This window comes from Mustela erminea, chromosome 9 (genome assembly GCF_009829155.1).
Source record: "Mustela erminea isolate mMusErm1 chromosome 9, mMusErm1.Pri, whole genome shotgun sequence".
Classification (NCBI taxonomy): domain Eukaryota; kingdom Metazoa; phylum Chordata; class Mammalia; order Carnivora; family Mustelidae; genus Mustela; species Mustela erminea.
The window spans coordinates 13,492,015-13,519,681 of NC_045622.1; the positions used below are offsets into that span (position 1 = coordinate 13,492,015).

Below are 27,667 nucleotides of genomic sequence, written 5' to 3' on the forward strand. Positions count from 1 at the left end.
TGGGTCCCATTTCCCCCATGCGTCCCGAAAACTTCTGTCCATCTGACTTCCTGGGTAGTCCTCTCTTTAGAAACTAGCACAGCCCACAGATCTTTCCTGGGCCAAGCCATCCCTTGCTGCCACTGACTTGGCTTCCGATCAAGCTCTGACGGACCAACCTTGTGAAGGCCTCACCTCTTCCCCTTCACTTCTGGTCTCCTGGTCAGCTAGTCCCCCTCCCCACTGAAGGTTAAGGCAGTTGGTTCACAACCAAGTTGTTCGGTGACCTTGGGTGAGCTCCAGGCAGGCACTGGGGTGAGGAGATGTCTGTGCAAAATTATTTGCAGAATGATCTTGGGATGCCGGATTTTAATTTTTGAAGCAAGAAAATTATGGGGGACATGTTTCCTGTTCTGGGAAAAATGGAGGCCAAAGTGATATGAAGGGGAGTTGGATTTCAAGTTTAGAAGTCATTTGTTCTATAGATAGCTATCTAGAACAAGATCGCTTTCCCATGTCTGCTTATTGAGCACTTCCGGTGTTTAGGTTTATACCTGTGAAAGCTGTGAATCTATGAGAGCTTTGAATCTTTTCCTATCCTTTTATCTGTACTCCTACGGGAAATGGCTTCAGCTTTCTTCTCTTTTGGAATTAAACAAGGAGAAACCAAGTCTTAATTAAAAAAAAAAAAAAAAAATCAGCTCCAGGGGAAGGACGTTGTTATATTACCAACAGCTCAGTTTTTCCCCTTCTGTGACCTGGAAATGCTTCCTGGCACTAGCAGTACTATCAGGGTAGCAAAGCCTCTCCCTTTCAGATCCAATTATATTCCCTGCTCTCTGTTTTTTATCTTTTCCTTCTTTGTCCTTCATCCTTGCCCATTAGTCTCTTAGATGCAGTCTTTCCCTTCTCCTGCCTTCCTTGCTCAGGCTTGTTGACTGGCTTCATTTTCAGGAGCTGGACTTCCCAGGACCACATTGGCATCTTGTGGGGTGATTGAAATGGCCTGAGTTCTCCCCTCTGTAGAGGTCAGGTGACCCACTTCTTTGGTTAATGAAATATTAATGTCCAGTTTGTAGCTATCACGAGTGGAAATGTGGCAAAATGGAAGACCGGTTCCTTTGTTCTTTTCATCTGGGGGCATTTACTTTTTCTCTTGTAATCAAAAGATACTCTCTCTCATCAACTTTGCAGTAGCCTTTAGGCCACCGGGAGTGTTTTTCAGTATTCCCTAAAAGTCTAGAAATTAAGTATGGGTATAAATGCCATTCTCTTTCTTTTCTACAAATACTTGAAGCCAAAGGAGTATAGAGAGAAGAAAGGAATAAGTGGGAGGGGACTTAACAGCTTCCTCGTAAAAGCCCCTTGAAAGCCAACGGTAGCAGGGGGACAGATGTCTGGGGAGTGTGGAAGTTGGGGCCTCACTGTTGCTGTCTTCTCTGTCTTGTTCGGGATCAGTCAGAAAGCAACATTTAAGTTTGGGGCACCCATGCTCTCCCTTTTCCCTCTGTCTCCTGGCCTGTGGGGGTAGAAGCCATGCAGATTGGTGGGAAAGGCCTCTAATGCGGTGAGTAGAGGTGGGACAGTCACTTTTCAGGAGTCGATTCTAAAAATAGAGATATATAGTATTTTTACAAGCAAGAAACTGTTGTCAAGATTTTTTTTTATATATATACTTAGACTTAATAGTTTCAGGATAGAAAAGAAGCAACTGTAAAAAGAAAAGTACGTACAAGTTAAAAAAAAAAAAATAGGACATTGGGACTTACTAATGAAGGGGTTGAGTTTTATGCCCTGGAAAGAGCTGGGAAAAAGCCAGTTTTCCCCAACATGGATAGAAATTATAAAGCAGAATGTGGCGTTTTCATTACATGGTAGCAGTTCTGGAAGTTTTATTTACACAGTAAGTTCCGAGCTGGAAACAGTCTCCAGTCTTCCTGACAGTCTTTGTAGTTAGGAGGGGGTGTTCCCAGTCGTCCAAAGCAGCACCAAGAGCAAGGGGAATGAAGAGAACCCGGATAAAGAACTGTGATTCAGTATTCTTTTTTTATTGGTTTATGGCTTGTGGGCAGCTGGCTGAAGCCAGGATCTCCAGAGGCCCTCCTGTATTTCCCTTTCCCTCATCAGGTAATTCCACACTCGGCAGGCAGGTCCCATACCTGGAAGCAGTGTGTTGACAAGTTAGCAACAGGACCCGGTGGGTCTACTAGGAGAATCACGTCTTCCGCTAACACTGGTATCAGAGTTGACTGTGTTAGAACTGATGGGGAGGAAATGAACTTGGTCCCCACTACCTAGCCCAAGAACCAGCCTGGGTAGCCAAGTACTATTTGGAGTGGGGAGTAGAGAGTAGAATAGGGGAGAAGGGTCCCCTCCCCTAAGGAGCTCTGGAGGTGAAGGAAGTATGGAAGCCCTGGGGCTGCCAGCCTTTCTCCAGCAGCCTTGTTACCGAAGGCAATGATGGTAAAGCCATAAAGCCCCGCGGTCCGGACACTGGGTATAATACTAGTGCCACTGTGGGGTGCCAAAGTAATGGAGGGTACATCGGAGGGGAGAGAAGGTGATGAAACAGCTCTGTGTCATGTGGAGATCTTACTGCTACGCTCAACTGAACAGAAAGAGATCTGGGCAGAGGTACCGTACCTGTACCTATTGAGTGAATCTGGTAGATTCTGCCTGCGAGGGTTAAATTAGAGAGGTCTCCTGTCTATCCCTCTTAGCACCTCAGCTGCAGAGCTGCAGAGGGATAGGGATTTGGGGTAGGGAGTGAACACGTAAGCAGGAAGACAGAGCCCAGCTCTGCTCTATTTGCTGTGTTCCAGTTGCTTCCTCCTAGGGCGCTGGGGGTGGGGTGGGAAATGTCAGTGTTATGTATCACGTGTGGGGCAAAGGGTTAGGGTAGAGACAAGTGCAATCTTTCAGGTAGAAATTGAGTTGTCAGATGGAACTTCTTAGTGGGCACTTTTCATTTAAGAGAGTTAAAAAGAGCTTTTTGGCTAGGTAAGCCCTTCTTCCCAACTCACTTTTGGTCAGGCTACAACCACAGAAAAGAAAACACTGGGCAGCAACACCCATCTTCCAGGATGGGCTTTTCTTGGAGATGCCGTCCGAAACTGGGACTGGCAAGGGGTCGTGGTTCTGCCTTTTCTAGCTCCAATCCCCGCTGTTCCCTGTCTTTGTGCTCCCTCTCCTCTCCTCTTCCAACCGCCCCCATCTGTACAAATATTCAGTCTCATTATTTTTTGTTTAATTCAAGAGGCAATCTTTGTACCAATGTTAGGCTTGTTTATACAGTCCCTATTACTAAAGCAAATAGCAAACTGTGCATCCGTTCCTACTGACTTGGGCCAGCAGGGGAACGACATTGGCCCTTTCTCTGCAGAGAGACACACTCTGGGGTGATGTGGCTGTGATGCCGCTACTTCTGGAACTAAGAAAAGAAGAATACTTTGGGTTGGAGAATCCAAAGGGACGGTGGGCAAAGGTTCAAGGCTGAAGTGTCAAGCAGCAGAATTTCCCAGCTCAGGCCTGAGGTGCCTAAGAGTATTCCCACCACCAGAGTGCTTCTTTCTTCCGTCTCATGTTTCCTACAGGTGCCACTCCTGTAACCCACCTTGCCCGCTTTTCCTTTTTTGTCAAGGCAGAGGCATCTGGTGGGCAGGTGAGGGTCTCGGGGTGCTCTGGCCACCAATGCCATCAGTGTCTCCCACTTGTGACCAAAGTGAACCACCAGATGCAGCCCAGGGAAACCTCGGTCTCCTGCCCCTGGGCCGCCTCACTTCAGCAGGGAGATGTCATCAGCAAAGTCATCGTGTTGATGGCGCAGGCAGCGGAGGCAGCGCCACTGGCACACCATGAGGCAGAGCGGCAGCATGAAGAGGGCGCAGATGGCCGCCATGACGTAGGCTATGGTCATGAGGGTCGACTCGTCTGTCTGTGGGATGTTGTAGCCACAGTCTTCCATGTCTGGGGTGATAAATGGGCCTTCCACCGCTGCCGTCCTGAACTCATCGTGCACTGGGGAAAGGGCAAACGCGAATGGGCAGCTCTCAACGTCACACAGCAGTTTGGGTCATACGACAAAAAGAACTGCCTGGTAAGCCTTGAAATGAGCTCGAGGGGAGGCTCTAGCCCCTCCTTCCTCGGAGATACTTAGGAGCAGGCCAGAAAAGCCGTGCTAGGTAGAACCACGTCTCCTCCCAGGGCCCTGGGAGCAACAACCCTTTCCTGTGGAACCAGGTGGTAGGAATGATACCTAAAGGTCAGTCTTGTGATTTGACCAAAAAGATACCCCACGTATGCCCAGTACGCTCACCGGCTTCCGCTGATACTACTTGCAAGACCCCACCGCCATTCTGGAGGAGACTTCGACCCCATCGGGTAGCAGCCCACAGGGTCACTGCAGGCTCGGCCTGCTGCCCAGGAATCTGGAGCTTCCCTAGGGGCTGAGGCGGCTCTGGGTCTCCGGCAGAGGTTACAACCCGGGCAGGCCTCACCACACCAGGCAACACGGACAGAGCCCGAGGCTGGGACGCTAGCTCTAACAGTGTGTTGACTCTGCCTTGAGGCAACTATGACTACCTCCTAGACTGACAGGCCGGGGCTCCTAACTGCCGGACGGTGAGAACACGCACAGACGAGCCCACACTCTCCTCCCTGGCTCTCTTACCATGACAAGCACTGACAGCAAAGCCGATTCGCTTTCGGGCCCGATCAAAGACGACGTAGAAGCCCTCCATGATCACAGCTCCCATCACAGTGCCCGTGGAGGACTGTGAGATGGCGAACTTGTAGCAGTCATCTTGGGACGTGGCCACGTCTTCCACTGGCCGCAGGTATTGCTAAGGACAAGCAGTCCGAGAGGGAGAGGATGTCCTCCCCTCTCCATGTCCCCCGCCATCCCCAGCCTTCTAGATATCTGTGCTTAGGGGGTGCTCTTCCCGCCACCTTCCCTGAGCTCCGTGGGCTTGCTTTGTGCCTCTGGACCCTGCTCTCTTGTCTTCCACCTTCTGGGAAGACACGCCGGCTCCCTGCCTCCCCGTGGGAACCTTGCCCTCTACCTGGGACCCCACCGACTCCGGCTGGGGACATACCTGTGGAAGGATGGTGATGCGGAAGGACTGATTGGTGACCTCGCCCATTAGGTAGAGGGAGATGACCGGGAAAATGTTCCAAGGGGTGGTGCCCGCCTGCCAGCACACCAGCTGCTCCCCCAGCCAGAACCCGTCCGGGAACTTCTCCGTCTGTGTGGTCAAGAAAGGGGAACAGTAAGGAATCCGCCTCTTCTGCCATCTCGTTTCTCCCGCTCTCAGATAACACTTACTGGGCCCTCTTTTTGCTTTTCTATGGAGTGTCCAAACTGGGGGAAAGTACACTGAAACCCAAGAATTAGGGGAACAGAGCTGGAGAGGGAGGCCAAAACTCTGCACAAGGGGGCCTGTGTGATGAGCACGCCAAGGCCCGTCAAAGACTCGCTCTGAAGACATTGAAGTAGAAGGATCTAAGGGTAGACAGCTTGGCTCTTGCTGAGGGCTGTGACCTTCACGGACTTCCTCTGACACTGTATCATCTCTTGTACCCCTGCCCTGAGTCCCACTGACCGAGGAGGCTGCCTTGATGGATTTGACGGCAGCTTCAAACACTTTCTTGGGCAAACGAAGGTTGGTGGTGCCACTATCCACGATGCTCTTGTCGTAGTTGTACTAGGATGGAGAAGGGAGGGTTAGAAGAGTCAAAAGCCTTTTTTGACGCTGGGCTCTGGCCGGAATCGTAAGGGTAGATCTGACTCCCTAGGGTGGCATCCTGGCTTGGCAATTCTCTTAGGATTATACCCTTGGGCAAGTTGTTCAGCCTCTGTGCCTCAGTTTCCTCATCTTTAAAATGAGGAGAATAATAGCACCTACCTCAAAGAGTTATTATAAGGATAAAATGAATACATGCGGAGCTCTTAGAATGGCGCCTGGCACGGAGGGAGTATTCTGTAAATGCTAATTCTTAGTATCTTGGGTTGGGCAGACGTTCTCCAAATCTTGAAAATAAAATTACCTTGTATAGTGCTTTAACTTTTCATAGTTCTTTTATTTTCTGATTGAACATACATTAAGAATCTAGGTAAGGAAGACCCAAACGGTTGAGCTGCTGTTTATTGGGTACTGTTGTGTGCCAGGCACTGGGAGAAGAAATTTATTTTTCTGTCTTCACCACAATCTCTGGAAAAGCTGTTTTTCCCTCTGCTTTGCAGATGAGGAAACTGAAACACAACCTAGTAACTTGCCTGTGGGCACATAGCCAGTAAATGGCAGAACTAGAAACCTATGTCTTTCCAGCTCCAAAGCCAGATGCTTCCCCTGCATCATTCCACACTACCTGGCACGAGACTTGCCCAGGGCCGCCCAGCAAGGTACTAACTGGAGCCCAGACATGCTTTTTTCCCTTACCAGACCATAAGCCACAAGGTCCCCATGCAAGTGCCCTGCCAGTCCCTAGCCCCCAACCTCAGGTCCTGCTGTGTTACTGATACCATTAAGCTCCTGATTGTTCTGGGCTCAGCCCCCAACCCTTTCTGCAGGTCCTGCTCCTCTGCCTTGTCCTCCCAACCTCATAACTCAGGGTCTGACCTCATCCTATGTTGCCTCCCCCTTCCCTCTCCCTGGCCCCCCTTGGTGGTGGTACCTCCTTGCAGTCCATTTTCAGGTCCTGCCCGTTGATCTCCACCCGCACGATGATGACCTCGTAGTACCACTCCCGCCGGATGGGTGTGTACCAGAGGCTGCCCGTGTACAGTGAGTGGTCGATACCCCCGATGATCTGGAGACAAAGGGAGGCAGGTACCCATGTCCCGGCACAAAGGGACAGCAAGTCACCCAGAGAGCAAACAGTGGGATCAGAGATTTCTGGGGGGTAGCAAAGCCCTTCACAGGCCACCTTTCTTTTCTTCCTTCTTCTGATCAAATCTTGTCCCAAAGTGATTTGTAGTTTTTTAAATGTGTTAAGAATATATCAGGGGAAGACTTTACAGGATTTTAAATTATTTGTTTCAGAGTCTCACAGCCCTCAATATAAAGTTATTTAAATCCAAACTGGCACAATAAATGTTAAATGAATGATTATTTGCTTCTTTTACAAGTTTTATTTTCTTGGTGTGTTAGAGATGGAGAACCATTCACCAGTTATCCTAATTAATTAGTAAATAGACTTTTAAACTCCTTACATCGCTGCCTTTCGTTCATCAGACTGAATCATCTTAATTTGAGAGGTCTTCTTCTTTTCTTTTTTTTAAGATTTTATTTATTTATTAGAGAGCATGGGGGGGGGCGCAGAGGGAGAAGGAGAAGCAGACTCCCCGCCACCCAGGTGCCCCAGAGGTCTTATTTACATTTCTTTTGAAGTTCCCTAATCTCATCCTTTCCAAGTTTACCATAGGTACCTGGATTTCTTTCTGGATAATGCAAAGAAGAAAAGGATAGAAAAAGAAACGTGGTGGTGGCGAGTTTAAAGAGGTTTCCCTTGATTCTAAGTAGCAGAGCCCAAGACTGTGCTGCAGCCTTGGAGGTGGGGGGGAGGTACCCATCCCTCTTCCCAGGGCTAGAACCTGCCCTCTCCTAGGGCGTACTCACCATGCTCCCTCCAACTGAGGCTAGCACTTCCGACTGGTTGAGTGGGAAGCCTGCACCACAGAGCTGCAGGGAGAAGAGGTTGGGAACATGGGTCTGCTTTACCAGGGAGTCAAAGAACGGCTCCAGGGAGTCATCCGGCTGTGGCAGAAAGAGACAAAGAGGGAAGCCTCACACAGGGGGCCCTAATGGAGAGGCCAGCCTCCTGCCTAAACGGGAAGGCAAAAGCAAAACTCGGGGGATGTTCCTCGGCAAAGGCTATCTTGAAGAACTGAGATTTGGCAGAGAGAGGGTTAGCAAGAGACACTGGCAGTGCAAACAGGAAAGATCTATAGGATCTTTGATCCCCATATGCTTAACCTGTTTTCAGGTCAGGGGGTGGGGGGGCTCCCTTATTCTTAAGATATTGAGAGTCAGTAGAAACCAGAGCCTAATCTTGTACCTGTCATAGCATCCCTCACTATAGGCCTGACCTCTGCAGGGACGGGATTCAGACTGCCACTAACTATCCGCACTAACTAATCCTTTAGGCTGATCTGTGTCCCACCTTTAGTCAGTTCCCCTTCTCTCCAAGCCCGTCCCTGGGTAACATGCAGGGTGTGGTGTGGACATAGTGTCCAGGGCTCAGCCTCGCGCCTCTCACCCTGGCGATCTCAGCATAGGCCAGCCCCAGGATGCCCTCCCAGTTGGAGCCATTGATGAAGAACTTGTCTGATTCAGTGATGGCAGCGATGTTGGCGCGCACAGTGACGTTGGGGCCATGGGGGATGCTCACCAGGTCGGTGCCCAGCTCCCCCTCCCACTTGCCCTGGGTGTAGGGCACATACACGCCCTTCCGGAGGTCCCGGTACGTGCTGGACCTGTGGAGAGGAGGCAGAGGTCTGTGGAGGCATGCCATGACCCTGGCACGGGGACCCAGCATCTAACCTACTCCTGAGGCCTTATCTTTTCTCAGGGTCATCCCACATAAGATAAGATGCTTTCAGGCTGCTCAGTAGAATATCCCAGATCCATCACCCAGAACAGAACATAGAGTAATCTTGCAAACAGATGAGGGGAGCTATTGCTGGGGCTCACCGTCCTGTCTCCACAGCTCCTATCCCTAGATCTGAAGCTCAGGCCCTGCGGGGAACAAGCCTGGGCTTTGTGTATTGTGGCCACGGCCGCAGAGAAACAGCTAGCGGCATCGCTTCCTCCCCCCGGTTTCATTGGGCTCCCAGAGAAAAGGAGCCTTTGACTGTCGCTGCCTTGGGACCTGGTGGTACCATCTGAGTGGTAGAGAAAGTGCCAGGCAGGAGGAACGCAGAACCTCTACAGCAAGTTCTTCCAGAGAAAGAGCTGGCACCGCATCTCAGCAGAGCAGGTAAGTATTAACACACTGCTTGTGTGGAACAGACCTGTCGGCACGTGAGACCTTCACCTGTGCCTCATGGCACCACGACCCAGGCCTGTGTGTGCGCCGGCTGGGGCGGGGGGCAGCGGTGGGACTGGGGCCAGGAGCTGGAATGAATCCCTTTCCTGGGTCCTCACTGCGCCCCGCTCCCGGCCGGCCTTCTTCAGATGGGGAAGGCAGAAGATGCGGCAGGCGGCTTTGGCATCTGCCTACCAGCCCAAGAATGGGACGTAAGCCTCCCCTCACAGATTTCCACACACGGAGACACCTCAGACATTAGATGTCTTCTCGCCACTTCTTGTGTTTATGCTAAGGAGGCTCCCACGTCATCTCTATGCCTCTTACCTTAAAAACTCACTTCAACCCTCTCTTCCACCACTTAGCTAAATCTGGCCGTTGGAACCCTGGGTGGTGCAGGGAGACATTTTAGCTGTCGGGCCCTGATACTGGTCCAGGCCGTGGCGCTTATGGAAGGCTCCTCCTCCAGTCCCTTGAACTGTGTGATGCCACCAGGAGCAGCCCCTGGGTGAGGGCACAGCACAGGGAGCAGTCATGGTAGCCTGCTCCGCCTAGACCGCCTTGGTCTTGCCAGATGCCTGACAGCCCCTGTGGGGGGTGTGGGGTGAGGTAAAGTCTCCATGTCTCCCAATTCAAGCACAGACAAGACCCTGAGATGGCTCTGGGAGCTTTGGGGCTCCTCTCCTTCCTTCTTTCTCTCCCCAAGGAAGCTGCCCCATCTCAGTCCTGAAGAACTTCCTTCTGGCCCCTCAACCTACCCTTTCCCATAGTAGAGCGCCTCAAATCCCCCCTCTCCACTCTTTCTTGGAAAGGATCTGAGGAGCTAGTCTTTCTCTCCAAAGCCCTCCCCTGACCCTTCTGGGCCCTGGATCCTTGGGAAGGATTCTTCTGTCTAGCTCTCCCCAGGACTCACAGCTGCCTCTGGTAGTAGCGATGCAGGAAAGGGTGGGGGGCAGCCCCCACCGCAAAGTTACTGCTGCCTGTGTCCACGAGGATGTTGAGCTGTCGGAGAAAGGGGAGAGAAAAATGTTACCGACATGAGGCTCTGGGCTCTCTGCCTTTGTTGTCCTTCATGCCACAGCCAACAAAGTCTCCCTTTGGAACGTCCAGGAAGAAGCTTCTAGGACGCAGGGCTGGACAGCCTAGTGCCTGCTACCACCATGACCACCGACAGAATGTGGCATCCCCGGACACCCTCAGCATGGCCTTGTGCCTGCTCCTGGCTTCTCTATGGAATCCTAACCTTGTCTGTGTTGTCAGAGCCGTGTGATCTCTGCGTGTGTGTGGTTTTCAGTCCTCTCTTCTCTCCACCTTCAGACTGCCCTTACCTCAGGTACCTGTCCCAGTCCATCTGCGAGCTCACGCCTTCCCTCCTCTGGTCCTCATGGGAAGCATATCACCCAGCGGGCAGCTGGGCTCACATCCCCGTCCAGCTCGGAAATGCTATTCTGGGAGCTGGCACTGGCCAGGGAAGCTACAGGGACCAGGACGGCCTGTAGGTGCCACATGTTTCTGACCCTGCCTGCCAGAATGTGGCTCCCCAAGAAGGGCTCCCCTCCTGTCTCAGAGGTGACACAGGCCTCTGAGTCCTACTATCAGAAAATAGGAGGGAGCCAGGAGCCCACTCTGCCGTCGCAGTGAAAACCCATCTTGTCAGGGCCCTGGGTTTTGGCTAAGATGGATACGGACAGGTGTCTTCCCCGTGCCCCTTGCTGTGCAGCTCCTTCTAGCATTTCTTTCTTGACCCTCCTTTCTCCTTCAATGGCCTGATCCCTCCCTCCGTCAGTCTAGAGCCATGTTTTGAATGCCAGTAGTATCCTCACAGGCAAAAAGAGCGTATGCCCCTGTCCTCGGAAACCTGGAACCCTGAGAATTCAGCCTTCTTTTGCTGACTTTTCATGCCCATCAGCTCAGCGGCTACCCTGACCTCAGGGCCCTTTTACTCCCTCGTCCTCTCTCCTCAGTGCAGTGAAGTCAGCTGACCTCAGTTTTGATGCAGGCTCTGACCTTGTCACCTTGGGCAAGTCACCGTGCTCCTCTGGGCTTCAGTTTCCTCCTCCCTGCCAGATCCTCGGGCTCCTTCCTGTTCTCAGTGGTCCGTGCGGCTCTGCAGACCGCACCTCCCCCAATGCCTGAGAGGGCCTCCTGCCTGCCCCCCCACTCCTGCCAAGGCGCCTCCTCTCCATCCCACAGTGGCCCAGACCTCTGACCCCGCCCCGCCCTCCTCCCCAGCCCCCTACTCCTGGCCTGGTTCCCATTTGCCTGCCGGCCCTTCTTCCCTGTCTCTACCCCAGGCCCTCTCCAGGGTCTCCCAGTGGCCACCAGCTCCAGATGCTGTGCTTTCAGAATCAATAGAGCTGGAGGCACAGAAGCTCAGATTTCAGTCCACCAGGTTAATGATTAAAACGCACCCCCCCCCCGCCCCCGTCCCAGCACCCCCTCCCCCACCTGCCAGGACTCTGCTCCCAGCCCTACGGTTGGCCTCATTCTTCCAGGGATTCCTCCTCTCACTGGACCCCAAAGAAAGAGGGTCCCCAGGACTGTGCAAGAGAGGGCTCCCTGGAACGTGTGCCTGACAGCTCCAGGAAAACACAACCACCTTTCGCTCTGGCACAGGGTTTTTTCTGAGGCCCCAGCTGGTCCAGGCCTCCCCACCGCTCTCCCCTCCTGCAAACCACTCCGAGCCAGGAGGCCCAGCCTTTCTCAGCTGAGGAAGGCCTCCCCCTTCCTCCTCCTCAAAGCAGGTCAAGCCCACCCCCCCTGACACTGGGAGTTCAGGCCCTGTCTGCCCGCCACCCCCTCTCCACCCGCCACAAAAAAATGAGAAACCAAAACAAACAGCTGAGATTCCTTCCTGAGCAAATGGCCAGCTGTCTGTTTGCTCTTTGCAAAGTGCTCCTGGCTTCTGGGAGAAGGATTCCTGGTCTCGTCCTTCTAACACTTCTTACTCCAGCCCCAGGCAGGTTTTCCCCCGCTCCGGCTCCCAAGGAGGCCTGTCCCAGGGCAGGGGCCTTAGGCAGCTGAGCCACTACTCATCCTGACGCAGGGCAGGTAAGGGCAGCCTGGAAGAGGAGGGTTAGTGGTTGTAAGCAAGGGACGCCTGGCCTCTTACTGCTGGGACCAGACTCTCAGAGGGGGCCTCCCTCATCCCCACAGCCAGTCCTGGCAACCTGCCTATGGCCTTGTCCACCCGTCCTTTCCTTCGGCTGGCCCTCCCCTGCTCTGGGTGGGTGCCCGACCCTGGGAACTACACCCTTTCCCTCCAGTGGATTCGCTGCCGTTCTGCCCCCCACCCCGATCTGGGTTCCTCCTGCTGGCATTTACAAATGCTCAAGTCTGTCCATTAAAAACCTTCCTCAATCTCACCTCCACCTCCAGCTCCCCGCCCCTCCTTCACAACCGAAGTTCTCAGCCAAGCTGTCTTCATTTCTTCACCTCCCACTCATTCCTCAACCCGTCCCAAAGCCCGTTCTCCGCTGCCCCTCCCTCCACTATGAAACAGCCCTTACTACAGCTACCAGAGACGTCATGTCACCAAATACAAAAGGCATTTTCAAATCAGTCCTCCTCTGCCTGTGAGGACGTCTCCCTCCCAGAAACTCTTTCCTGTCCCCCTGGCCTGTAGGGTGTCCTCCCACGGCTCTGACCAGATCTCCTCTGTCTGCTTTGCAGGCTCCCTTCTCGAGGCTCGGGCTTCAGCCCTCTTCCCTGCAGGCTCTGCTCTCCCTCAGCCACCTCCCCTGTGGCCGCAGCTCCGAGGATCCCCTAGGAGCCCACCACTCCTAAGCTCAGAGCCCTAAGCCCTTTCCTCCCCGTGCAGCACCAGAAGCACAGAGCGTACTCCCTCCAAACCAGGATGTCCAAAGCCGACCTTCCACAGTCCCGCCCATCTGCCTTTTCCCAGCGTTCACTGTATCAGTGGATGGCGTCACCGTCCATCTGTTCTGTAAGTCAGCAACTGAGGGGACATCTTAACACCTTCCTCTTCTTCACATCTCTACCCGCTGCATCAAGTCCTGTCCAACTAACCTTCTCAAAAGTCTCGTGAATGTACTCCTCTCTGGCCACCTCCCTTGCCGCCCTGGGCCACATTCTGGACTATCACAATAGCTTCTCAACTGGCCTTGGCAGCGTCCATCCACCCTTGACCTCTCCAACCTGCCTCTGCGCTGCGGCTGGGGTGGTCTTTTCTAGGTACAAATCTGACCATGTTGCCTTCCATGTCAATCATTTTCCTTTGCGACTAAAACAAAAATTTAAAGCTTTGGCATGTCCTACATGGCCCTTCATTGTCGGGTCATGGCTGGACACTCAGCCCTGTTTGTTCTCTACGCCCCAGACCCCTGCCCACCGGCTACACCTGCCTCTTCACAGGTCCTCAGAGCAGCCACGGTCCTCCCCCTGAAGGCCATTCGCTCTGCCCAGACCACTTCCTCTCCGTCGGGAGTGTGTCTTACTCATCTCCCACCATCCCGTGGTCCGAGCTCAGAAGGGATGACTTCGTAAGAGGGAAAGACCAGGTCAGACACTCTTATGAAAATGCTGCCATACAATGTGTCACTCTATAGCTTCACGTTAACTCTCATCTCCCTTGTATCTAATTTTTTAAAAATTCCCCATTGTATCCCCAGTGGGTATCACGGTGCCTGGCAGAAGGGACAAAGAGCTAGTCTGTCTTGCTTGTTGGGTGGCAGAGATGCCACAGGGACTCCCCAGCTGTGGGCCTTCTGAGGTGTCGCTTTAGCTCAGATCTGTCTTCCCTTTGCCAGGGCTGTGGTTTGACATGGGAAGGGGACGCAAGACTTAGGGTCCTGGAGCCATCTTCTTCTCCATCCCTTAGGGCCAGGCTGACTTGGGAGTCTCTGCAGCTATTGTATTTAGATCCCCAGGGGATCACAACCTAGGGTCAGGGCTAGGTCACAGCCAATCACTTAACAAACAAATGTGTCACTGGGTGCCTCTGAGGGATGGTGACTTCTTGGGAAGTGCTAACAAGCCCCTTAGGGAAAGGTACACCTGCCCATTTCACTCGGCAAGCGAGGCTCCCCTGGAGGAGGAGTTTTCAGCAACAGATCTTGGGTGATGAGATGGGTGTGCAGCCAGTGAGTTCTGGGTAAACTCTTTGTTCCCCAAATCTCACCTGTCTTGGTCCCAGCTCTCACTAGCAGACAGGGACAGCTCAGGTTATTCTGGATGAAAAGAGCCTTTGGGAGTCATCTTTTGGTTAGCCTAGGGAGATTCTGAAAGATCAACTCTGAAAGATCTCTAGTTACTAAGATCCCAACCCCTCTTCGTAGCCTATCCCGGGGCTCTAGGAGGGAGCTTTTAAACTCTAATTCTTCCTATCAAAGAGGAAGTCTCTTTCCTTCTATGTGGGTCTCTGTGTTGATGGGGGAAGAGCTCTTACACACTTGTCTAGCAAGCCTTTTACCCGAGGCTGAGATGTAGAAGGCTTTCTTCCATTTTATAGAGAAGGAACTGACATCTGGAATGAGTGAGCAACTTGATCCGTTCTACACAATGATCCACAAAGCTGGATAGGAATCCACGGGTTCTAGGCAACTCCACATCTGGTCTTTGATGTCCCTGACCTTCCCGTCTTTCACTTGGAGAGGAAGTATATGGTAGATTGCTACACTAACGAATCACATACCCCTGTATCCAGGCTCTTGTGTGATCTCCTGACGTTGACACTGGGTTTGAGCATGTGATAGCTCTGGCCAATGGAAATCAGCAAAGCAGGAAAGCAGAGGCTTGGGGAAGGCCTGCGCCCTGGGTTCCTTTTGGAATGCTACCCTGAGACTCATGGGGAGAAGCTCCATCTTGCCTCCTTGAGGATGAAAGCCTTCATGGAGAAAGAGGTCCAGCAGACACCCCACTCACCCACCGGCTGAATGCAGCCACGTGAGTGAGCACAGATAAGACCTGGAGAAGAGCCACAGCGAACCCCCACAATCCTGGAAACCACTGTGACTCTTGTTCCCAGCTACCAAGTTTTAGAGTAGTTTGTTACATAGCATCGGATTCACAATCCAAATTCAATCTTGAAATCCTTGTCCTTGGGGGCATCTCACCTACCAAGGTCAACTCCAATGAACATTTCTCACTTTTCCCCCTCCCTCACCATGCTTCTCAAAAGCATGATGATCTCAGCTCTGCATCTTTGTGTATGCTCTTTCCTATGCCTGGAATATTCTCTCTGTTTTGGCTAATTCTAGTCATCTTTCAAGTCACAGTGTAAATATCCTTTCTCCCAAAGGTCTTGCCCTGACACCCCCAGCCAAGATAAGGTGCAGGTCCTGTAGGTCCACTGTACTTTTTGTATATTGCTCATCAAGCCTTTAACCATTTCTGTAGGGCGCCTGGGTGGCTCAGTGGGTTGGGCCTCTGGCCTTCGGCTCGGGTCATGATCTCAGGGTCCTGGGATCGAGTCCTGCATTGGGCTCTCTGCTCAGCGGGGAGCCTGCCTCCCTCCTCTCTCTCTGCCTGCCTCTCTGCCTACTTGTGATCTCATTTTGTGTGTCAAATAAAACCTTTAATCATTTATGTAATGTCTGTCCCCCATACTATGAGCCCCACAAGGGTAGGGGCTTATTTTATTATCTTACCCATCACTAACCCTTAGCAGGTGCTCCATAATGATTTTTTTCCTGCACTGACAGTAATTGCCCAATTTCCTGCAGTTCCCTGTGACCCTACAGACTTCAGCGATTCCTTCTCAGTCCCACACTGACTGAGACTAGTTTAATCTGGGACTGTCTATGGTGACAATAACTGATGCCCACCTTAGCCACGACACTGGCTGGATTTTCCACGCGGGTTCTTAGACCAAGGGCTTCCTTGGTCTCAGAGCCTCGAGTCAGCTTCATCGGCTTGCCTAAGTGGATATCCCCAGACCTGAGTTTGCCCAAGGCTGAGAGAAGGGGGCAAGGAAGGACAAGAGGAGCCTAACGTCAGCATATGGGAGAGGCTCAGGGTCAACAGAGCTCACAGCTCCTGCCTCCAATGACTCCAGCGATTGGATCCTGTCCAGGTTCCCTCCACCTGGACCGAATCGGCTGACCCACTGGAAATCCTTTCCCTAGGCGGATCCAGTGCCTTCCACTTCTCTCTCCAGGCTGAAGCTGATGACGGATACCTGGGGGTAAGCAGGCTCCCTGGTGCCACTTACCCTACTTTGGCTTGTTTTGTTTTTAGGGAATTCTAAGGTGGCAGGGTCAACCCAAATCTTATTGGATGCACGCTTGTCCTTTTAGACCAGGATGCTGCCTGTCCTCCGGTGTCAAACCCAGCTCAAATGATATTTATTAAGGCTTCCTATTCAGACGATATAATGGAGGTGAATAGACCAAAAATGTCCATGTCTGTTCTTAAAGAACAGATCTACGATGATGGTTTTTCAAACTTTTTCCTTCCTTTCTTTCTTTCTTTCTTTCTTTCTTTCTTTTTCTTTCTTTCTTTCATTTTTTTTTAAGCAGCAGAACCCTTTTCCAACCTTATGCAGGATCCCACGTACCAAAGAGAAAAGAACAAGAGTTGTTCTTTTGTAGAGAGAGGTTTTACCTCCTCGGTCTCTGTCCCCTCCCTGCGGTGGCTCTTCATGCAGCTCCCCAGCGCCCGCAGGCTCCACAGAACCCACCTGGGCACCCCCAGTCCGTGAGGTCTCACAGCAGCTACCGGCTCCCTGCTTTTTCACCGTAAGACAGCAAGTGTCTCCTACTGTCTAACCGTGTCCTTGTGCACAGGTTGCAGTGGCTTGAATCTTCTCTTGGTCTGTCCTCAGTTGAAAAGATAGCTGATCTCTGGCAGAAGCCCAGTCTCTTCCAGGGCACCTGGGTCATGTTTGAGCCATTGGGAGATGCCATCGCTCATGCCTCGCGCCATCTGGCAAGGAAAGTCTACAGGCACTGGAAAAGAGTTGGTGGCGTTCACCAGCTCTGAGAGGCCACTGTAGCCCAGACACAAGGTCTAGGTGGGGGGGCATGGTGGGCAGTAGAGAGAGTAGCCACAGGTTGCTAGCAGTCCAGGAGACCTGCTGACAGTGGACAGGCTGGCACGGCAGAGGCACAGAGCTCAGCCAGCTTGCTCTGTGGCTTTGTCACAATCTTGAGAAAAAAAGCCCAGGGAGTCCTGGTTCCCCCAGTCAGCCCCTAAGACTACTGATTTCCCATTCTCCTCAGAGGGAGTACTGCCTCCCTCTCAGGAACCACTGGCTACAGCAGCTGCGTGCGTGGTGTCAGCAAATGCTTCCCAGCCCTCTGGGCCCATCCTGCCTGGGGCAGCTCACGGACTGGGAAAAGGGTCTGGCTCCTGCCCAGACCTCTCCACTGCCCAGGCCCCAAAGACAGATACTCTCAGAAGAGAAGTTAGTGGTCAGACATGGCAGTTTCCCTGAGAGAGGTTTCTCTCCCCAGATTTTCAACCAGAATTTTCTGCTTAGATCTTTATCGGAGATACCCAAGAAGGGTTCCTGACCTTCTACCTTAGTGGGAGGTCCCGGTCTTTCCCATACCCCCCACTCGCAGCTGAACTCTTCCTCTCCTGACTTGGGGAGGCAGAAGAGAAGTGTGTGAAATGACAGTGGGAGGGTCCTAGCAAAGCCCTCTGTGCAACCTGAGGGGAGCTGCGGTCTCAGGGACGAGGTGGGCAACTTAGAAGTGGGATCTTGTCTAATCTTGCTTTGTCTAATTTGGATAGTGGCTCTTTGAGTTCAATGGTTTTCAACCTTTTTGGTATAGGAAGGAAGGAAGGATGGAAGGAAGGAAGGATCTGGAATTCCACTATATAAAAATAATAAAAGTTGACTTGCAAGCAGGGAGAAGGGGGAGGGCTTGGTGATGGGAGGTGTGAAAGGTCCAAAGTCTTGCCTCATACCTTCTTCCTAATCTCCTTCATCCTTGAGGTTCTTCTATAGAATCCCACAAATCACAGTTGAAAACCGTTTGAGGGAGAGGGGGTGGAAAACCATTGGCTCTTCTCAGTTTCCAATACCCTGAACCCTCATTTTTCTACTTCTCTGATCATTTTCTCTGGCACCATTGAGTCCCAGTCTACATTCAATATTCCTTCCCTAATCATTGCCCCCCCACTTTCCTCCACTCTCTCAAACAATAAGCCTGTTTGTGAACTTGGCTTCCAAACCATCTCTGCAGGTGACTCCAGAGTCTGCCTGTCCAGTCCTAACTTCTCTTGTGGTTTCCAGATCCCCATGCTTAGCTAGCTGCTGGATCCATCGACAAGAAAGGCCCACTGGCATCTCAAAGGCAACCAACATGTCCCAGACCGGAGAACACAAGAAAGAACCCAGTATTTAGACTTGGAATCCAAAGACCCAGATTTGAACCCCGGCTCTGTTTTCCTTAGTTGAGTGTCCTTGGGCAAACCCCTTAGTCTCTCTGAGCCTCAGTTCCCTTACCTCCCCAACCCCCGCCAAAGGACACACTAGTACTTAACCCTTGCAATTAAAGCAGAATCATAGGCATGGGATTTTGATAACCTATATTATACTTTCAAAGTTCGCTCCTTTTGTTGTGCTCCAACAACCTCTTCTCTTCCCTCTCCCTCCCCAGGAGCACAGAACTCCTGGCTGAACGGCCATGTGAAGGCTGGATCTCTGAGGACCCCCCATCCTTTCTGTCCTCCCTGCCATCAGCATCTTTCAAGCCCTCGGGCCCTGAGTCAGGTCTTAGTCTGGGGCTCTAGACTATCCAGCTCCGTTCCACCCAGAGTTGTTTTCCTCGAACCAGAATGATACTGGACCATTGCCCTTCTCATATACTCAAAGAACTCTCGCCTGCCTGCAGAATACAGCCCAACCTCCACTCCACCTCCCGGCACCACTGCCGCAACTCCCAGCTTCTCAGCCAGGCTCGTGCATCCTCTCTTCACGAAGCCTTTCTACCCCCCACTCTCCACAGAGCTAAGCTTTCTCATCTTTCTAGGCCATACTCAGATGCTGCCTTTTCCAGCAAGCCTCTCCTAACACCCTGTCAGTAGTAACTGCTTCTTTCTTTGCACTTCTAAGACTCACTGTTCTTCTTTTTGTACCAAATGCTTTTGGTCTTATATGATATTTAGCTGTTCATATGTCTGTGTCTCACACCAAACCCCGGGCTCTCCAAGGGCGAGGGCAATGACATTATTTTTCTCTTCTGCACACAGTAGGTGCTCGACAAGCATCTGCTACACTGCATTGACTGCCACCAGATTTCAGTCCTAACAACCATCATTATCCTGGGTTTGGAGACCGAGGTTCATCCCATTAGAATGAGATGATATCCTTTCATTTAAGTGAAAAGGATGAAAATGCTTCTTTCTCTCAGAGCGCCAGTCCTGCACTTAGAATTGCCCACCATGAGTTCCATTTAGATGTCTTACATTTTATTTATTCACTCGCTCAGTGCTTTTTAGGCGCGTGTTCTGAATCTGCCGCTATCATGGATATGAAAGACAAATAAGACACTGCAAAAAAAAAAAAATCTTTTTAAAAGAACTTGTTCTCGAGAGCTTGATGTTCTGGGAGGGAAACAAATAAAAAACCAGTTATAGTATGTTCTATAATACTACTTAAGTCTCGTAAGGGACACGGGAGCAGGTGTCATGGGAAAATGAAAAGGAATGCTCTTCTCCCTCTCCTGTCCCCCAGACACCTGGGCAGGTGGCTAGGAGAGTGTCTGAGATCCAGACGACAAAGGGTCTCAGCTTACAGGCTGGTCTCCTGGCCAACTGTTTAAACTTTCACTCCCCATTTCTTTTGTAAGAAGGGATGAGACCATTTGTATATATTGCAGGAATTACTGTCAAGAAGAAAATGATGTAGAACATATTAGAAAACTTTACATAAACTGCCACCACAAATACAAGGTATGTATTTGTATCCGGCAACCCCTCCTGGCAGCTCTCCGGATCCCTCGGATGGTCTTGCTATCTTCCAGTTCAGCCCAGATCAGGATCGTGAAAATCATCTCATACCTTCCTCCTCACCTGTCACACGAGTGTCCCCGAATCCTGTGTCTGGCTGCCCTGGGACGTTCCCGCACCCTGGTCTTCCCTTCCCTTTCCGTCTTATTACGGCCACGTGCCGTCCTCGTGGTGCTTCACACCTGGACTGCTGTGACAGAGCCCATCACCGCCGTACCTCTCAGTCCCATTCCTCCTCAAAATCAGATGTCTCTTCCTCAAAGATTGCTTTCTCTATGTCAGCCCCAGTACAAAGAAACTCAAGCTTCCCCTGATATCTGCTAACCCCAACCCAAACTGTAGAGCTTCATATTAAAGGCTTCTGGCGATTTGGTTCTATCCTCTTTACCCAGACCTGCAGCATTAACAGGACTGGGTTTCTTGCTGTCCCCTGAGCAAATGCACAAGACTCATTCTCTCATTCGCTGTGGCTTCCGGTCCCAGGGACCCAGGCTAACGGTGGGGAAGCAGTGGACATTCGAGTTAAATGCAATGACAGTTTGATGGGATGGATGCCACTTCCCCGCTGGGAACAGCCTCCCCTCTCCTCGCCATCCTTCAGGACCCTGCTCACAGCACACCTCCCCCCGGGGGGGGGGTCTTCCCTGATTTTACCTTCTGAACACCTATAGCACTCACTCTTTGTACGACGCCAGATCAGGGCTTCTCAAACTTGAGCAATAACCCCCCCCCCCAATTCTAACTCAGTAGGTCTGGGATGGGGCCAGAGAGGTTTGTAATAGATTTGGTGGTGAGGGTCTGGGAGCCCGCCTTTGGGTGCTGCTCTGGATTACCTTGTCCTGGCACTTACACTTCCATGCTCTACACTCCTTATGGGCAGAAAACTTATCTCCTATTTCTTGGTGGGTCAGTTCTCAACCCCTGAGCCTAAACACCTGGCGTATAGAAAGTGCTCTGCCCACCAGGTTCTCATCTGGTGCTCACAAGAGCCCCACCAGCTGAGCAGAAACGGCCTCCTTCTCGAGAGTGCTGGGGAGAGAGTCAAAGTCACCACAGGGTACAGACAGGCTGGCGCTGGCTTGGGTTCCCAGCCAAAGGGTGAGCCAGAGTCGTTCCAACTGTGGGCTCCCTAGCAATGGTTCCTTGGGCCAGTTTTGAACCATAGGGCCACTTTCCCTTTCTAGGAAGGAAGGGGGAAGGAATTGACATTTGTTGGACAATTACTCCTGGCCAATTTCTGGCCCACGCCGGGGAATATACATATGCTCTCAGGGGTCCAGTGAAGTCTAGTACCTGTCCCCTGAGTTCCATATGTGTGACACATGGTGGTCCAGAGCATCCAAGTTCTTAGGCATCATTGCATAGCCCAGAAGAGACACATGGCTGGAGAAGTTAGCGGAAAGTGACTTCATATGTACTAGAGGTCAGCCGTGTGTCTGGGTGCATTGTTCAAGGTGATTTCCCCTACACAGTCCCACTTAATCCCTCACGAGAACCTTGCAAAGGAGATCTCATTTCACCCACTTTGGAGACAGGGCCCTAAGCTCAGAGAAGTTGCAGAATTTGCCCCAGGCCACAAGACTGAGAAAAGGAAAAGCTGTGGGTTGGTGCTGGAATTCCTGGTTTGTCAGGTGGCTCCACAGCCCCTTTGTGTGTCCCCTTTGTGTGTTCATGCCCCAGGGTATAAGTCCTTGCATCACTTATCGGTAGCAGACACTGGCGGGCAGAGGTTGCAGGTCTCCAAGTCCCCCTGTTATCTGATCATACCTAGTCTCCTGTTGGTCCCGGCTGCTAGGGGCCTATGGTCACCCTGACTTGAGACTTTCTGGGGAAGTTATAGTACACAGGAAAGAGAAGGGGAAGTAGGGGAGACCAGAGCCTTGCATCAGCTGGGAGGTGGGAGGCAGGCCTGGGCCGTGGGGACTGGGAAGATTTGCTTCTGTCAGGTAATTGGGGGATGGAGGTTTGTGTTTCTCCCAGATCCAGGGTAAGAGCTGTCTGAGAAGTTCACAGAAGTGTGGCTCTTCCCTCTCTGCATGTAAACACACTCCCACCTTCACAGACCCTCCCAAGGGCAGGCCTCCCGGACACAGATCCCACAGATCTGGGGGGAGGGGGTTGGCTCAGCAAAGTGCAGACTCAGATTCAAGGTGACACACACCAGCACATACAGAACCGTCCCGCCACCCGTGCCCAGGCCCACCACCCACGGAGAAGGCAGATGTGCCCTGGGGGCAGCCCCAGCACCCCACCCACGCAGGCACAGAGGGTGCAACCTCCACCTGCCACCTTGCAGGTACCGCAGAGGGCTGGAAGGATGGGGACAGCTGGCGGTGTTTTCTCCATCCACGCTGCCACGCTCCCCCCCCCCCCCCCGCGGCGCCTATCGCCTCATAGAGGGAGTTGCATTCTTAGAAGGGGGCTCTGGCTCCTGGGCTATGGTTAGTCCTTTCCCCAGGCTCAATTCAGTCCCCTCCGGCCTGTACTCCGCAGCACGGGGGAGGGGGAGGGGCTGGAGTGCCGAAGGCACTGGGGGAGGGGGAGGAGTTGGGAGGGGCTGGGGAAGCAGGAGTCTGTCCAGGGCTTCTGGGCTGGAGTGGAGGTCAGAGGAGCTGGGAAACCTCACTTTGCTGTCCCCGCGCCAGCCCAGACAGTGGGAGCAAGGGGCTGCTCCAACTCGTGCCAGGATTCCTGGGTCCTCAGGGTGCTGGGAATGATGGTCAGAAGCCCAGGTTACCGGGAACACCGGAGGAGGGCTGAGGGTTGGGTGGACCAAGATCCCCAGTGCCAGGGTTGGGAGACTCAGGCTTGGCAGGGCTGACACCTGTTCACAGAGCCCCTATTGCTTGGACCCTCCCCCAGGCCAGGCTCTCCCATGGAGTGTTTCTCTGGCCGCAAATCCTTACTGAGGGGTAGGTGTGTGAGGCTGGGGCGAGGGGAGGGCTGTCAGATGAGGGGGGCAGGGAAGTCTGTGAGGGGAAGAGAGGTGGGAAAGGGGAACTTTGGGGGTGACTGCTACCAAGCAGATCCCAGAGGAAACATCTGGGAGATGGTCCCTCCAGTCCACACCGTCCCGCCCATTTTGCGGGGGCCAGCATGCTGCACCCCTCCCACCCCCATGCAGAAAGGACGGTAGGGCTGGCCTGGAGACCTTACCGTCTGTGGGGGGCTGCCCACGGTCATCTCCACGTAGTAGCCCTGACCGGACTTGCCCCTCAGGTTGTCCACCATCTCCACAAAGCTTCCCCTCCGGCTGGGCTCCTCCGGCTCCTCCGCGGTCTCCCGGGGCAGCCGCAGCCCCAGGGGGGGCGCCCCCAGCCCGCTTCGCAGGGGCAGCCGGATGCCGGGCTGGGAGCAGCGGGCGGGCAGCACTCCCCAGCCCATCCACAGCAGGAGCCAGGGCAGCGCTTGGGCCATGGTGGGCCTGACCTCTGGGGCCCTCTGGGCGCACTCCGGGACCACGTCCGGCCCTGTTGCTGCCCTCAACTCCGGGAGCCGGTGGTGGCCGCTCAGGACAGTGGGCTGCGAGGCATCAGGGCTCCGGAGCCTGCAGGCCCCTCGCCGGCCCCCGGGTGCAGGCTGTGGGGATCAGACAGGAGAGATCCGCAGAGAGAGAGGGGAGGAGACGGATCCGAAGCCGGCTACATCTGGCCAGTGGCGCCCAGCCTCAGCGGAGGTCTGGGAGAGGACGGTTCGGGCCCCCCGGGCGGCTGGGAGGGGCGGGCATGGCCGGTCGGCGGCCGCGGGCTTCTCGGTCCTCTGGCTGGCCGGGCGGCGGGGCAAGGCGCAGGGGCTCCGGGCGGCCGCAGCTGCGTGTGCTGGTCAGGCCACCGTAATCCAGCTCCCAGCTCCTAGGAAGGCTGGGGAGGCGGAAAGACTTGTGGCGGTGGCTGTCAAAGCCAAAGGGTTTTCGCTCTTCCCTGGGATCGCTGGGAAGTGTAGTCTTCCCATGGCCGGCAGCCCAGCTTCCGGGGTTGGCGAGGGGTCTGGGATGCCCTCTGCCGAGGCGGAGTCCATCCTGCAGGACCCTGGCCGGGCGTGGGGGACCGTAGGAGAGAGTGGCGGCCGACCTCCCATTCGGTCAATTCCTTCATTCTGCAAGTATTGAGCACCCACTGGATGCCTGGCATTCTTCCAGGCACTGGGGCTGCTTGGAGAGAGAAAACCCATGTGCCCCATACCAGACAATGTGGCATGGTTGAGTAAGGATTTGGGGAGACATCTGGGGATCTGGATGGACTGGGTGGGAGGAGGAGCATTTACTTTGAGCTGTAAAGAATGGGTGGGATTTTCACCAGCAGAGATTGGGGGAGCAAGAGTAAGAGGGGTAGAAGGGTATTCTGTTCGAGGCAGCCAAGTGCATAAGCCAGGTGCAAAGGGGAAAGCGCAGGGACAGTTTGTCTCCACAGGAATCTGCAGTCTGTGGGTCTTTTGTCACCTGAATCTCTGTGTGCCTTTGATACTCTACCTGCCCTCACCTCCACCTTGAATGCTGTGAGTCCCCAAGAGCCCCCTCATTTCTGGGCTGCCCTTCAGACTCAGGGTTAAGTGGCTGCTGTCAGCTTCAGTCTTACCACTCAGAGAAGTATCTGTACTTTATTTTTATTTTTTAAAAAGATTTTATTTATTTATTTGACGGACAGAGATCACAAGCAGGCAGAGAGAGAGGAAGGGAAGTAGGCTCCCCGCTGAGCAGAGAGCCCATGCAGGGCTTGAGCCCAGGAACTGTAGGAAGAGGCTTTAACCCCCTGAGCCACGAAGATGCCCCTAGTATTTGTACTTTAAATGGTAAGATCTTAAAACAAAAAACTTGAGAGCTCTAACAGCTTAAAGGAGAAAAGCCGTATGATTATATCAACATATTATTTAACCAATGTTGAAAGCTGTTGTCAGAATTCAGCAGTTCTGATAAAAACTAAGAGGGAACTTCTTAAACAACCTAACAGGAAATCACAGAAAACACAATAGTGGACAGACTGAACTTACTCCCATTAGAATTTGGCTTAACCAAGGGAAGGTCATTATCACTACTCTTCTCCCACGTAGCTCATACATTTTTAATTTTATTTATTTATTTATTAGTAGGCTCCACACCCAGCACAGGGCTTGAACTGATGACCCTGAGATCAAGAGTGCCATACTTGGCTGCAGGAGCCAGCGAGGCACCCCTCCCACGGAGTGTAGATCAGCCTAGCTAGCTGAGTAGGATGAGAGCATGTACTTGTGCTATAAATACTAAAGAGCAAACAGTGGAGTGGTGGTTGCCAGATGTGCCTGACCGTCTGCTCTGAGCCGCAGCTGAGGAGAGTGTTGGAGCCACCGGAGACCGCTTGCACCCCAGATGGACCACAGAACAGCATGTGCCAGAGGTGGGCGTCCAACGTAGAAGGACAGCCCTGCTGAGCCACCAAGAGTGTCAGCCGTACCCAAGGGGATGTCAGCACCAGCAGGTACTTGGGGCGGATTTCCAGGAGGAACTGAGCAAGGCATCCTTAGCTGAGGCACCAAAAGGTGGTGAAAGCAGGATCCGAATATCCAGGTAGCTGATTTCCCAGTGAGAAACCAGGCTCCATCTACCGTCTGAAGCTTCTGCCCCACATTTGCACTGTTTGTAAGAGAACCTGTGTGACACCTTCATCTGGAGCCTTCCTGCAGGTCCTAAGGATCCTGAAACCTTGCTGCAGACCTTGGATTTGGTGGAGCAGCAACCGTGACTGTGGGAAAGAACAGTGAGATGCTGCAGCACATTGACTATAGAATAAGAGGTATCCTGCAAGATGGCCAAGTCTTCATTGGCAAGATTTTATGTTTTAAGCACTCTCTACAGCAAACATGGGGCTCAAACTTACAACCCTGAGATCCGGAGACACAAGTCTACCGACTGAGCCAATGGCACATTCATCGATACCTTTAAGGCTTTTGCCAAGCCTGTGAGCTTGATCCTCTGTGATTGTGATGAATTCAGGAAGATCAAGCCCAAGAATCTGAAGCAGCCAGACCATGAAGAAAGGTGGGTTTGGGGTCAAGGTGGGGGCTACAGGGGGAGAACTTGGTTTCCATGACTGTGGGAGGACTGCCCCCCAAAGATGCTGGTATTGCTTGGGTACCACTTGTTGGAGCTGCAGGAGGCCCTGGGGTTGGCAGGGCAGCTGGCAGAGGCATGCTGGCTAGTGTTGCAATTCCCCAGGCTTCTGTTGGATTAGCAGGCCCTGTCTGAGGGGTTGGGGGGGCCTCAGGGAAGAGGTTCTAGAGCAGCTGTGCCATTGTTGCTCCTACCAGCAGTGCTGTAGTCCCATCTCAATGTCCATCTAGATGGGGGACCCCACCCACTTCTGAGAGCCGAAGAACACTCCCCCAGGCATGTGGCCCCTCCACTTGGCATATGACCACCCACAGGCCCACCACTTGGGTTCCCAGGAATGAGAGCCTCTCCACCAGGAATTAGGGGTCCACTCCCCCCAGGAGTGCATCCACCAAGACCCTATGATACTGTCAGTCCTTCTAAGTCATGTTTTCCCCTGCAATATCTCTTGCGAATCTGTGTAGGGTGTTTATATTATTAGCTAATAAATGCACAGAGCAATTAAAACATATATCAGAAAGCAAAGGAATGCTCACTTGCAGATATGAGTAGAAAATCCTAACCAACAAGGTGATTTGAAACACGTTTAAAAATGAAAATCAGTTAAAAAAATCAATAGATCAATGTATGCGTGGAAATTCTGTATATGATAAAGATGACATTGCTACTACTCAGCCAACAAAAAAAATGAAATCTTGCTATTTGCAACGATGTGGATGGAACTAGAGGGTATTATGCTGAGCAAAATAAGTCAAAGGGAAAGACCATTATCATATGATCTCACTTATGTGGTATTTAAGAAATAAAACAGAGGATCATTGGGGAAGAGAGGAAAAATAAAACAAGACAAAATCAGAGACTCTTCTTTTTTTTTAAGATTTTTTTTTTAAAGATTTTATTTATTTATTTGACAGACAGATCACAAGTAGGCAGAGAGGCAGGGATCACAAGTAGGCAGAGAGAGAGGGGGAAGCAGGCTCCTGGCCAAGCAGAGAGCCCGATGAGAGGCTCGATCCCAGGACTCTGGGATCATGACCTGAGCCAAAGGCAGAGGCTTTAACCCACTGAGCCACCCAGGCACCCCTTAAGATTTTTTTTTTTTATTAGAGAGAGCACAAGCAGGGGGGTGGCAGGTAGAGGGAGAAAGAGAAACAGGCTCCCCACGAGCAGGAAGCCGACGCTGGGCTCCATCCCAGAAGACTGGGATCGTGACCTGAGGCAAAGGCAGGTGTTTAATTCACTGAGCCACCCAGGTACCCCTAAGAGACTCTTAATATAGGAAACAAACAGGGTTGCTGGGTGGGAGAGGGGTGGGGGGCTGGGGGTAACTGGGTGATGGACATTAAGGAGGGCATGTGGTAAAGGGCACTGGGTATTATATAAAAAATAAAAGAAAACAGAAAAACAAAATAAAAAATGAAAGTACTTAGATCATACCAAAAAAAGATGACATTCATATCAAAAGGAAATGATACATCTTTTTTTTTTTTTTTAAAGATTTTATTTATTTATTTGACAGACGGAGATCACAAGTAGGCAGAGAGGCAGGCAGAGAGAGAGAGGAGGAAGCAGACTCCCTGCTGAGCAGAGCCCCCCGATGCGGGGCTCGATCCCAGGACTCTGAGATCATGACCTGAGCCGAAGGCAGTGGCTTAACCCACT

At 52.4% G+C, this 27,667-nt stretch overlaps 1 protein-coding gene and 1 long non-coding RNA gene across 6 annotated transcripts; one reads left to right on the top strand and one right to left on the bottom strand.

Moving 5' to 3' along the window:
- Window positions 1-627: 627 nt before the first annotated feature.
- Window positions 628-23,816, bottom strand: BACE1 (beta-secretase 1). 5 transcript variants are annotated; one of them, XM_032356500.1, is made up of 9 exons: window positions 23,080-23,405; window positions 9,917-10,005; window positions 8,236-8,452; window positions 7,596-7,733; window positions 6,652-6,786; window positions 5,580-5,681; window positions 5,073-5,222; window positions 4,649-4,820; window positions 3,755-3,996 (listed from the first exon to the last, which is right to left on the bottom strand). In XM_032356500.1, the coding sequence occupies exons 1-9, from the start codon at window positions 23,338-23,340 to the stop codon at window positions 3,755-3,757; spliced, it is 1,506 nt and encodes a 501-aa protein (XP_032212391.1). In that variant the 5' UTR covers window positions 23,341-23,405. The 5 variants fall into 5 exon arrangements, with proteins under 5 accessions (XP_032212388.1, XP_032212385.1, XP_032212389.1 ...); XM_032356499.1 differs by having other exon boundaries at window positions 8,368-8,452; window positions 23,080-23,340; XM_032356497.1 differs by having other exon boundaries at window positions 628-3,996; window positions 5,073-5,681; window positions 8,368-8,452; window positions 23,080-23,815.
- An 11-nt stretch (window positions 23,817-23,827) lies between these two features.
- Window positions 23,828-26,738, top strand: LOC116598165. Its single transcript, XR_004288974.1, has 3 exons — window positions 23,828-24,125; window positions 24,333-24,466; window positions 25,006-26,738. It is a non-coding gene; the product is annotated as an uncharacterized LOC116598165 (long non-coding RNA).
- Window positions 26,739-27,667: the final 929 nt, after the last annotated feature.

Excerpts from the sequence above, each read along its gene's own strand:
- BACE1 (XM_032356494.1), bottom strand. The coding sequence starts at position 23,340 with ATGGCCCAAGCGCTGCCCTGGCTCCTGCTGTGGATGGGCTGGGGAGTG. Across the intron at positions 5,682-6,651 it reads TGAAAATGGACTGCAAGGAG|TACAACTACGACAAGAGCAT; the intron begins GTACCACCACCA and ends TCTCCATCCTAG. Across the intron at positions 3,997-4,648 it reads TGCTGTCAGTGCTTGTCATG|TGCACGATGAGTTCAGGACG; the intron begins GTAAGAGAGCCA and ends CCCTTTCCCCAG.